The sequence below is a fragment of the Macrobrachium nipponense genome, chromosome 31, assembly GCF_015104395.2.
Source record: "Macrobrachium nipponense isolate FS-2020 chromosome 31, ASM1510439v2, whole genome shotgun sequence".
Classification (NCBI taxonomy): Eukaryota; Metazoa; Arthropoda; class Malacostraca; order Decapoda; family Palaemonidae; genus Macrobrachium; species Macrobrachium nipponense.
The window spans coordinates 20172000-20185657 of NC_061093.1; the positions used below are offsets into that span (position 1 = coordinate 20172000).

The window sequence follows — 13658 nt, forward strand, 5'->3', positions numbered from 1 at the left end:
CATGAATGAAAAAACGGACATACAAGAAAAAATATCATACTCACTATGACAGGTTCAACAACAGCAACAACGTCAACATCATCTTCTTCCTCACATGTTAAATCCACAACACATGGCTGATATGATTCCAAATCAACCACTTCTTGCTCTGGGGAGTCTAGTGTGTTAGTAGACATATTGCTTTCTGTACCAGCTGTAACATTAATGACTTCTTCAGTTTCTGCCTCACTTACATTTATTACATCTGTGGATTCATCTGCGCGTAGTTCCATATCACTAACTGAAGTGATTGTGTCATTACTTCCACTCAAGCTGCTTTCATGATTCACATGCCTGACAATGTTATCTACTGAAGTACATACAGGATTGCTGGTAACTTCTAAATTACTGGAAACATTTCTGCCAGGACTTGTAACATTCAAATGACCATTTTCAATGTGATTTTCAGCTGCTTCACAATTTCCTGGATTGTCATTTGCATCACTTGTTTCAATTTCTGTCTTCACTGACAAAGCAATAACATGTTCTAGCCCATATGATGCACTATCTTCAATTTCAACCTTAACAGAAGCATTATTAATACCTGCACTTAGAGAGCAACCAGGTTCTTCATCTTGACTAAAAGGAGGCTGGTTACTATTTTGATTTTGAGACTTTGCAGATAAATTCAAAACAAGCTTTTCATTGTAAGAGGTATGATGCATTGTTTTACTACCCTCACCTTCACCCAGAAGTCTGTCACTAAATTCATCTTCATCCACAGCTTTGTTATCATCATCTTCATTCATAGCAATGTTACTGGTACTACCCTCATCTTTATCCACAGCTCTACTACTATCCTCATCTTCATCCAAAGCTCTGTTACTACCCTCATCTAGATTCAAAGCTTTATTACTGTCCTCATCTTCATCCAAAGCTCTGTTACTACCCTCATCTAGATTCACAGCTTTATTGGTATCCTCATCTTCATCCAAAGCTCTGTTACTACCCTCATCTACATTCTCAGTAATACCCTCATCTACATTCTCAGCTCTATTACTATCTTCATCTTCCTCCAAAGCTCTGTTACTATACTCATCTTCATCCATTGCTCTATTACTACCCTCATCTTCATCTGCAGCTTTGTTATAATCATAACCTGATGATTCACTCATAAAGCTATCTTCATGAGACTGTTTTGCATTCCAGTCATTTCCATGCATAGGAATGTCAAGTGTACAGTTATTGGTATCCTCCTCTTTCATGGGGGAACCATTTTCAGAAACATCCCATGTATCAGAAATTTCCTTCATCATTACTGCGTTCGCGTTCTCAGTAGATTGGTGCAGTCCACAACTCTGAAAAAGAATGGGGCTTCTTGGAGGTTCTGATGGCTCCAGCTTCGAGATTACAGTCTGGAATGAAAATAAAGTACAAATTTTACTTGAAAACAAAGTTAGACACAAGTCTTATGTAAATAGAAGGGTCTATGCCTTTTTCTAAATGAATTGATAAACTTTAATAACTTTCACACATACATACTTCCTGTAGATGGAAGGTAAATAAAATAATGTAACCAGTTGCATCATTGTTACAAACCCATTTGTTAGTTGTACAATACGTACCAAAGTTTTCCATTTTGTAGAGGGGTATTTTATGGGTCCATTACTTTGTGAAAGTGTATGATGCAGTATGTACCGTCAATGACTGAAGGGTCTAAATGGAGTTAAAGAACAAATATGAAACTGCAATATAACAACACGTTAAATGTGTATGCTAATTTAGTTGATGCCAATGCTCTGACAAAAGCCTGCATTCCAATTTTAATTCTAAAAAAATTAGACAGCTACAAATTAAACACGGATTGTTTCTCAATACTTTTCAAGCTATCCTTTCACAATAGCATCAACACTGCTAGAGGAGCTATAAATGATAACTGTCAGGAATACAGTCATTTAAAAAGGTAGAAATTTAAAACAGTATTTATATGTATGGCATAAAAAAAACTATTTACCAAAACACAATTTTTTTTAGAAATAAAAATTTCCTTTTCCACACAGATCCTTTATTTCAGGTTTCCATTTTATTTGTCTTAAAATCCTCTATAGAGAGAATTGTTGTTGTGTGGGTATATTGAACATGCCGGTATTTCGTATTGTTGCATACCAGACAGCAAGAATGAGTGGCAAGATAAAATTCAGTTAGAAAAAACTGCATTTGTTTTACAACAATGGGAGAAGATGGATTATCTGAAATTAAGGATGACAGATCCAATTACCTAGAACCCTACACAGAAAAAGGACACCTTGGCCTGCTATTACAACATGGCTAATGAATAAGAATAAAAAAAATTTTGGGTTACCTTCCTTAAAATTTGTGAATGTTGTTTGACACTTTCACAAACCTCGCCTTTACCACCACATTAATATCAAGATAACACTGAAAAAGAGATAAAAGATGTGGAGAAAAGAGCTCATCTTTTGCACTCTCAACTTCTTACAATATAAAAATACCTAACTCACCATCTATCACATTATCATTTGCTTCTGAAATGACAAATTTTTTAATCAATTTGTATTTTTCATAGCTAACAAACCTTCAAGTCTTAGCAATAGGATAATCTTCTAGCGGTAGCTGGAAAACCGGTAAAAACAATAAAAAATGGTAAAACAAGGAATCTGTGGCATCTAGCAACTCGTGCATATTGCATATACGGAGTGGATGCTTGGTCATTGACCAAAATCGTACCCCAGCAAAATATCAGTCTTTCTTCCAACCCAGGATACATGAGAGGGGTGGCTGGAGGTGAGCAATTAACGTTAAGACCTCCGGTGTGTTAGCTATGAAAAATACAAACTGATTAAAAAATTTGTCTTTGTTCATATGCAGAACAGACCTTCAGTCTTCACAATAGGATAGAATCAATATGATGAACCTTATCTGGAGTTTTAGCACTGTGGAGGCTGTTACTCTGACCCTTGCTTAAAACTGATAGTGTTCATGATGCTTCATTACAGCTCTTCACTAATTAATAATAAATATATCTGGACAATGGAAAGTGCATCTTTATAGGAGGTACATACAGTACATAGGCCATTAAATTAGACTACTAGTATGCTGAACTTGAAGGATTTTTTTTTTTTTTTACCAGATTAGACTTTAGACAGAAATGACAAGAATTTCTCATTACAATGATCATAATGTTAATCAAGGCTTCTTGTTAAATCAATATGTATAAATAAAAAAAAACTATCATAGCAAGTGCAATAATCCCCAAGTACATAAGCAATGACTAAAAGGATGAACAAATCACTCTTAAATGCTACAATTTACCAATAGTATATGGATAATGAAAACTTATTATACAAAAAAACTGATTTCAACAACTTGTATTTCATAACAGACTCTCTCTCATATAGATAGAAACAATTTGTTAAACAGCCTATCAAGGCTCTTGAAGTCTTCTTTTATAACATGCTTGGTATTTACGACAGTAGCAGAGCAAAAGATATATTCTACTTAGATTTAAAAGGCCTTCTACAAAGTTCCACAAAAGAAACTATAATGACAAAAGTTAAGTGTTTTAGGAATTGTAGGAGAAATACCAGACTGGACTGAAGACTGGCTAACTAATAGAAAACAGAGTTGTAATAAATGGCGAAGCATCAGAATCGTCAGATTGTAGGCTTCACCATCAAGATAGCAAAAAAATCTAGATAACACCAAACTAGGTGTAAATGCAGCAGACCCAGATACAATGGAAAGTTTAAGAAATGATCTAAGGAAAATATGATTGGTTGGAAAATTCGTTTTACCCTGGATAAATGTAGTGTTACAAATAAGAACAAACAACCCTCATGCCAACTACATGCTGCTAAGGAATGACATAAATAGCATAGAACAAGAGGACCTTGGTGGTATTATTACCAAGGACTTAAAATCCACAAAAAAATGCATAAAAGCTTAAGAGAAGGCACAGAAACTAGTGGGATACATAAAGAAGCAGTTCAAATACAGAAATAAGGAAACGGTGATGCACCTCTGCACATCAATAGTTAGACCACATCTTGAATATACAGTACAATGTTGGTCACCAACACTAAGAAAAGACACAAAGTTAATCCCATCCAGTAGGCAAATAGGTTACCAAAGATAACTACAGAGCCTGAACATGTATGATCTAAAAACATAACAATTGCGAGGACAACTAATAGACAGTCAAAATACTGAAAGGCATAACAAAAGTAGATAGCAACCTCCTCATATTAAACGAAAACCAGACAAGAAATAATGGCTGGAAACTAGAACTGAAGAGATACAACACATCGCATTGTGGGAACTACTTCACATACAAGATGTGACACATGGACTAAACTGCTACCAGAAGTTGTAAACAGCAGCAGTGTAGAATAGTTCAAAAGAAAGCTAAACAAAATCATTAGGACACTGTGAATGAATTGTAAAACCTGCTCCTAAAGATAAGTGAGCACATGATGTCTCCTCGGATAGACTAGTAAGTCTTTGAGATATTCTAATCCTTGTAATTCAGTACTTACAATATATATGTGCATACATATATGAACTGTATCTGTGTAAACACACACACACACACACACATATATATATATAACTGGTACATAATCTTCTTAGACACGAAGATATGGTAATTCAGTTGTATTCCACATAGGAAAATGAAAATGGAAAATGAAAATGCCCAACAGTTTTGTCCTCCAACTGGAGGACGAAACTGTTGGTATATATATATTAGTAATATATATACATAAATAATATATTATATCTATATATATAATATATATATATATATATATATTATAATATTAAAATCCTAAGTGGCCCCCCAATACAGATTTCTAGATCTGCCACTGATAAGGGGCCAATCATTTTTGCAGCTACTCAATTTTTGATATAGAGGCTAGAGACTTTGAATCAGGGGGGGGCCATAGGCTTAGCCTAATTAGCATATTGGGTAATCCGCCACTGAAGACTACTATCACTCCCCCACCAGTTTGACAACAACCGTTTACACTCAAAATGGGAGCTGTGTTTAGTACCAGCCTCATGGGGATGAATGAAAAAACATAAAACTCTAAATATCATAAAACAAAAGACATAAGGGTAGACCTAGCTAATAACTATGTGACAGGTATTTCTTTGGAATTTGCAGTTTCCTATAGTACTATTTTGGTTGCTTAACAACATTTACTGTTATTTTTTGAGGGTTGGCTGTGACTAACCTGTAATTTACCTTAGAACTCGATCCTACGGTAAGGGGGACCCATTGGGAATGCAGGGTTTTGGGTGGAGACCATGGGGAGAATTATGACCCAAGAACTCTATCCTACAGTAAGGAGGAACGCTGGGAAAGCGGGGTTATGGGTGGGGTAACTCACCTGGTAGAAGGTTGTAGCGTGTTATTTCTTTTTCTGTATGACGTTTGGAAAACGACATACAAGCGAAAATAGACAACAAATAAACCGAGAATGTAGCCGTTTTCACAGTCAAATTTCAGCTACTACTACGACTACTATTACTATAGCAAATGCTACGACGCCTGCGCCATGTTATAGGAGAGCTTTTGGTTCACACCAACTTCTCAGTGAGGGAAATAGTGGGGATAGACCGATGAACACATATCCAACCAATCATGTTACAACCTCCTGTAACCACTGTGATGAGTGCACGCAGCACAATATTACCTCTTGTCAGTTCAACACTTCTTGCCAAGAATCTTTAAAATTGCGGATAAGGCGCAAAGTGCCATTCCGCCACCCCCTTAAACATTCCTAACCTCCTTAGCAGAGGACAGGAGAGACCTCCTAGGAGCGTCTATCAGGCTGGCAAAATCGCCCTGGGAAGAATAAGGAACTCTCAAACCTGCTTCCTCTCCCGTCTCGTACCAAATGCCCGCCCTTCCGCTTAACCTCGCTGGAGGTAGGGCAAAGGAAGTCTTGCCTTGGGCCTTCCTGGAGTCCATCCAGTCATGGATCCTCTTGAAAGCTCTCTTCATAGAAAGCGAAGAGGCCATCTTGATGAAACCTGGCGCTTTCCTCGTCTTCGACGAAGCCAACTGCGAAGGAGGAGAGCGAGGGGCCGAGGGCTGAAACTTGTCGGCAAACAAGTCCTTCAAAAGGCGGGCCAAAACCTTGTAATCAGATGATGATGATGACGAAGCAGGCTCCTCTTCATCCGCAGGCTACGACTCACCCGAAGACTCTCCCTCATCCACGGGAGCAACAGAAAGGTCCTTAACAGACAGCGAAGCAATCAAACCTTCAGGCCCCGCTCGTAAAAGGGGTCTCCTATCCGAAGAAGGGTCCAAAGAACAAGGTCGGGTATCCTTGACAACAAACTCCGAAGCTTTACGATGATCTGGTAAAGGTGCGTCCTGCCGAGCGTCCTGAAGAGCGTCCTTGCGAGCGTCTTGATGCGTAGAGCGCCGAGCGTCCTGAAGAGTAGAGCGAAAAGCGTCCTGACGGGACACAGAAGCAACAGAAGCGTCAACACGAGCAGCATGAGAGGCGTTCTGGCGAGCCGCACACCGAGTGTCAGGAAGAGCGCGAGGAGCATCATAGTAAGACGTACGGCGATCGTTGCCAAGACGAGCCTTACGGTCTAGACAGCGTCCTGCATGACGCTCATCGACACTTCTAGAAAAGCGCTGGGAAGGTAAACGGGATCTAGAAGGCGACGAAGCAGAGGAGGGCGACAAACGAGGAGAAGGAGAAGGAGACTGCCTGGATCTCGATAGGCAGCCTCGAATCCTTCCTGCGGCGACGGGGCTCTGCCTCCCTCTTGGCGAAAAACGAGGCCAACTGCTGCTGCATGTCCAGAAGAATCTTCTTAGATGGAGAAGATTCCCGATCAGGTGAAGGGCTGATCCTGTGAGAAGATGAGGGGCGAGGGGACGCCTTCTTCCTTCTCACAGAAACCACCTTAGAGCGACTGAGGCGTTCAAAAGCGTCCTCCTCCGATGACATCCTGGTCCTCTTCTACGGGGGAAAGTCGTCGAAACATTCAGGCGACGACTGGAACGCAAGTTGAGAAAGAGGACATGAAGCGTCCTCTTCTCTAAAACCTCTCGAGAGGGCGAGAGTCCTTCCCAGAGCTCCAACCCCGGCGCGGGGAGGACGCCTCGGAGGACGAGAAACAATCCTTAAGGATTCGTGCCCGTGCACGATCCTTGGCAGCCTGGGAAGAGTCATCAGGTTCGGCTGAAGGGATGCCAGATTGGTGGGGAGTCCCCGTAACCCTCCTTCGGCTTTTGACTTGCCCGCTCCCTTTGTCCTGGGAGTCCGACAGAGGTCTAGACCTAGAGGCATTATAGGGCCGATCTGACGCCCCCTCCACAACACTAGGGGCACTAACACCATCACCACACTTCACAACACTAGATTGGAGCGCGAGCACTTTAGACTCCAAGTTACGGATAGACTCCATAATAACAGAAAGGGCATTACCTTCCGCAGACACAACCTCAGGGCCCGAAGGCAACACCACAGGGTTAGGTAAAACAAAGTCTACAGAAGGGTTAGCAGGTGACAAATCACTACCCTGACTTCTGCTCACTGAAGCACTCCTGGAGGAAGACCACCTGATTTTATCACGCTCTACGAATCATACGTCTTCCATTCAGAATCAGTCAAATTCTCACACTCCTTACATCTATCATCCAACAAACAAACATGCCTCCTACACCTCGTGCATACCATCAAATCAATCCACGATAGCGTATGCCTAGCCACAAATCCAAGTCAATAAACCAAAAGACAATCAGATACTCAAGCGGCAATGAAGTTTGCAAAATCCTAAGACGGAGGTACTGAAAACAGGTGTTGACAGTACCGGCGACAGAGAAAATCAGAATAGAAAATGGGAATGGTTCCTGATACCCGCCTCCCAGCGGCGGGAATGGGTACTAACCACCTGATCTCCCACTGTGTGTGTCGTAAGTTTTGAAATTCTGTCGGACTTCGGAGAATACAGCTATATACTATATATCTGACAGGTAAGTTTCATGAACAAAAAGAATTTTAATATTTACTCGGACGACTGTAATTAACCCCCAGGGGCTTCGTACTAAACATGGCGAAATACATTTGACGCCCCAATTCCTGGTGGCTTTCGAACAATGCGGAATGGTTCTTCAGAAATACCAAATTGTATATATGTAGATCAAGAAAGATTGAATCGCCCCTGAAAAGAACTCCGAAGAGGAGATTCAAAGAGGATTTGAAATACACAGAAATCGTGCTCTGCTGTATTCCTGGTGGTAAGGAAAACTACCAAAGTCGCTCCTCTGGTAAATGGCCAAATAAATAGTAAGTAGGTAATTGCAGCTGTCGGAGAAGACGATATTAGTTACCAGCTAGCGAAATGACAAAATTTCAGCACTATTCCATTAAATTTGGGATAGTTTTGTTTTTGTAGCACAAAAATGTGGGGCAAAACTCAAAAGCAAAATAAAGGGGGGGAGGGGGGGCATTTTGCTAACTTTAAAGAAAGCGGGACAGATGTTAAAAAAGCAGGACTGTCCCGCCTAAAAGCGGAACTCTGGTCATATAATACAGTATGATTAACAAAGTGGTAAACGGATACAGCTAACTGCTGTACCTACAGCAAGTCAAGAGCGCAGTACGGCACTACGGCAGAATCTGCCGTACCCCCACCACACTATGTTATTTGTACGGCAGGAAGTCTGAAATTGACGCATGCGCAATTCACTGCCGTATCAATATCTACTGCGATTGGGATACAGCTGCCGTACCAATATCCTGTGCCTTATTTTAATTCATGTCTATTATCCCTTTTTTTGCAACCAAATTGACCCCAAGAAATTAGAGCTATTTCTAGAGTAGATTACGAGCAGATGACTGCAAAATTTCATTGTTGCCAATTTAGTGGAGCTTCACACATACGCCGATGCATTTACAAACTGTTTCCATGAATTCTAGCTGTCATAGTAATGCAATAATGATAAAATTGCTCTAATGTGTATATATACTACAATAGATACGCTAACTTCACTTATTTCCCCGGTTTTGTGTAAGTCTTATACCCAGTTTGGAGGGTAAACACATACCAATTGGCAACACTGATAAACAACAGAAGAGTGCGAGTCAGGAATCTATTTACTTTTTCAACAACAAATATTTTCAAATTAATAATCATGAATAGGCTATGTAAAGAATTTATGCAATTCATGACCTTATACTGCTGTTTAACTACCTATTTATTTAAATAATTATCTAGGCTAATGCACACATCTTTCTACCAACAAATCGTAGTTTCCAGGCGGTTGGTGTCATTGTTGACGAGTGTTGTGAAGAAAGTGCCCCAGCGTCTATGGGTACAAGTGGTGTACGGATTTAGCACATGGAATGGTAAGTTTATTGACAAAAGTGACTCCGCAAACATCGAGATGCCATCAATCTTCTACATTTTTGGTGTTTTAGGTAAAAATTTTGAAAGCATCATGGAGGTATGTTTGCACTGCGCATGGCTAGACATTCATTAACCTCTGTTAATTTCTAACTTTGGAAAAAATACTTACTTCGAAAGGACAGTAGAGGTCTCGAGCTGTTGCTCTCACCACCGATGACTCGTGACTGGTGCCCATCTCCAGTGTCAGGACATGTTAAAGTACTTTTTCGGAGGGTGGATCCAAATGCGGCCAAAACTGGATCAGCTAGTCGAGTTGGTTGTTTCCCCTAGTAGTCTTTGTTGATCAATTGTCATTTACATCTAGGTCTCTTTACTCACACCCCCACCCCTTCTTTAAACTGCTTCTTCATCAAAAGCACTAAAACTGAAGGAAAAATAATTTTCCAAGGTAAAAGCAGGCACGGAGTCATTAGCTAAAAATACCAACATAGCCTAAAGTAGGCTACCTAAGCCTATTTAGAAAAGTCTAAGCAAAAAGCAGTAAATATTCAGACATGTGACTGGAGGGAGCCAGGCCGCAGTAGTAGAACTATAGCTAGTCTTCAGTTTTACTGAAAGTTTGTGTTCCTCTGCTCATCATACAGAAATGTTTAATTTGGTCCTGGATTCTTATCAGCACTTAGCCTTACCACTTAGCTAGTATCAATACAGGATGGGTTTTAGTAAGAAACGGAATTTTATATATATACCTAGTATCTACGGGGAACAATCTGGCCAATGTCAAAAATGCAGCAGACGAGTCAGCCCGAGTGGCTGGGAAATTCATGTCAAGTTCTGGTCAAGATGACATCTTACGTCAGCGTCCCAACAAATTCTACGGCATAAAGACACCATTATCGGTATTCACGACATGTATACGCCATAAGTCTGGTAACGGCTACCTAAACCAGAGCTAGCCTATAGGCCTAGCCTCCTACTTATCAGTCAGTACAACCCGCCTCAAAACAAATAGCTTACCTACCAATTCTACTAGCTACATAGCTGACTATGTTAATAAACTAGGTCAATAAAATATAAATTCACATATTTCTGACATGAATAAGGTCTACCGTAGTAATCACAGCGATCTGAAGACAATGCAATGCCAGATAGTCTGGTCAATTCGCGATTTTCAATTGCAAACGCTTCCAAAGCCTACGACCCTGCAGGGCCATGGCCGATAGCATCACAAACCTATTTAAATGACCTTCCTCCTATTCACATGATTATTCCCACGGAGAGTACGCCTTCCCTAAGGGTATATAGTTATTTTAGGGTTGTGGCGGACGTAAACTCCGTGATATTTACCGTACTCATAGTTCAAATGGCGCTTTACATCGAAAACAGCGTTAACGTAACTGACAACAGCTGATTGAAGACGATGTTCACATCACCTCGACTAGGAGGGCCATTTCAATGTTTTTTATTTTCAATTTTGAGGCATATCCGCTTTCCGTTAATTATACGAAGAAAATCTATCTAAATTCTTGTGTTATAAAATATATTTATAGTTAAATTTAATTCATTTTCAAAAATCCTTCATATAAGTCGTAGTTTTGTGTGAAAGGATACTATAAACAAAACAGTGTGGTCCAGTGACGTCACAAATGTAAATATTCAGAGATAAATCATTACTTCTGTTCTTTCCATTGCTGAACACATTCCAATACTTAAGGCATTTGGTGACATATGTAAAAAGCAAGGCATTCATCAAATCAACTGATATTTTATAGCGAAATAAATGTAGATTTCACTTGTAGCATTTGATGGACTTGTTACTTAATTTCTAATTTTTTACCCATTTAGTAGCGAGGCAAACGGGAAAAATTACCAATACTCCCAACAGTTTTGTGGTTATGTTTAGAGTGACATTAGTATAAATATAAATAATTAGAAAAATTTGGAGATCTTCATTTCGCTCTTTGATATTAACTATATCAGAAATTGTTTGAAAGTAGAGAATAGCTATGAGAGAATAATGAATGATTTATTTGTATTATAGGTATATATATATATATATATATATATATATATATATATATATATATATATATATATATATATATAAAGCATCACGTTTTATATACTTCGTGATTCAAGTATTCAAGTTATTCATATATATATATATATATATATATATATATATATATATATATATATATATATATATATATATATATATATATATATATATATATATATAAAGCATCACGTTTTATATACTTCGTGATCAAGTTATTCATATATATATATATATATATATATATATATATATATATATATATATATATATATATATATATTATATATATATGTATATTATATATATATATATATATATATATATATATATATATATATTTATAAGTTTATATCTCATAGGCGACAGCAGCATAATTTCCAAGGGGCAGGGGGGCGGCAAATCTTAATATATACATGGAAAGTTTCCGGTATCATGCAGACAAACACTTTTGACTGACCTAGCAAGTTAATTCCAAAAACTGTATCAACGCCTGCTTTCCTTTAATGAATAGATCAATTCTATATATACACACACACACACACACACACATATATATATATATATATATATATATATATATATATATATATATATATACATATCATTTTCCAAGATTTCAGGGTGGGGGGTGGGTGGGGCAAGTGGCCCCTCTTGATCCTACTTGCAGACGCCCATGATCGACCTTTAATTCTTTACACACAAACGCTCCAGCACACAGTAGTAACTTGTATTTGCAGTTACTGGGTTTTAAAGATACATGTTATGTGTATATGTGTATATATATAGTATATATATATATATATATATATCTATATATATATTAAATTTATTATATATATATATTATAATTAATTTTATATATTATAATATATATAATTTATATTATATATATATATATATATTAATATTTATATAGATTAATAATATATAATATATATACATACATATTTCTTTTACAACGGAATTCCATCTAATAAAAGGAGCCCATGAAAACACCAAATTATAGAGAGAAAAGTACCATTTTTCAGAGACTGTTGTCTCCCTCTTCAGGTACGTAGATGAATGAGAAAAGGTCCATCCACAGGCAAGCCAGTTTAGGTCACCCCCGCTGATAATCTTCCTTTAATCTTTTTAAGCGTTGGTTGAATGAAAACCTTGTCGATCGTATCTGAAATCCATGCTCCTTTTGAAATGTTCATTACCTGCCTCTCTTTTATTAAGGCCGATTCCATCATTTGACTCTTGTACTGGCAGTTGCTGCTATAATTCACACGTGACAAATTCCAGTTTATTCCATGGTTATGTTCATTTATATGGTTGAAAATAGCTGAGTTCTGTTGTCCATACCTAACTGACCGTTTGTGTTGTATTAATCTCTGGGGAAGTGATTTACCTGGGAGATGTCTTTTGTTGGACGTTCAGGGATTTGGCTAAGGTGTTTGGGTAAGTAAATGCAAAAGGGTTAGATTTTCCGAGGGTCTGAGTCACCTTCTTAATCGTGTCCAGGTGTAGAATTTTTATTTTATTGTTGGGTGTATCTCTGGTCTTGTCTTTAGGGGGTCAGTAGAAAATTACGTTTGCTTTGTGAATTGCTTTCTCAATTATATGGTCAGGATACTTTAAAGACGAAAGTTGCTTGCGAATTAGTTCAAATTCTTTTTCCAGGAAATCTGGGGAACAAATTCGTAAGGCTCTTAAGAACAGGTTGCTGGCTACACCTATCTTGATAGCAATGTCGTGATAGCTAAAGTAGTGAATGTGTAAGTGTTTACATAATAAAAATATGGAATGTTAGTCCATATATATAAAAGACTAAAACTAAAGAGGTCAACCAGATTGCTTGCAGGAATGTGATCAGACTAGAGACGCTAAAGATGACGTATACAATAAAAGTAGGCTAAGATAACATGCCGTCACCTGTAGTCATTCATTTGTTTATAAACTTTAGTCCAAGCTCCCTGCTTGAGACAACTACCGCGACCTATAATTCAAACGGCCTACGTGATCTGTAGCGTGTCTCATTTTGATTGTATGTTCATATGTAACTATGTCATCTGATTGTATGTTCGTATGTTCGAACTACTGTCTGCTCCTTTATAACTGGTAACCGAGATGGTAGTGAAGCAGAAGAGAGTTAGCTATCGTCATTAGAAGACCTGTACCTCTTTACCTAAGCTTTATCATGTAGAGAGAATAGAATTAGCCATCATCATTG

General features: G+C 38.2%; 1 protein-coding gene across 5 annotated transcripts in view; it reads right to left on the minus strand.

Annotated features, from left to right (window-relative positions):
• The window catches only part of LOC135206668 (clumping factor A-like), a 38174-nt gene extending 27354 nt beyond the window's left edge, over positions 1-10820 (minus strand). The window contains exons 1-2 of one of the 5 annotated variants that reach the window (XM_064238040.1): positions 10729-10820; positions 45-1394 (exon numbers count right to left, since the gene is read on the minus strand). In XM_064238040.1, the coding sequence (XP_064094110.1) occupies positions 45-1394; positions 10729-10737 (1359 nt within the window). In that variant the 5' untranslated portion in view covers positions 10738-10820. The other 4 variants (XM_064238043.1, XM_064238044.1, XM_064238042.1 and 1 more) reach the window with 4 other exon arrangements.
• Positions 10821-13658: the final 2838 nt, after the last annotated feature.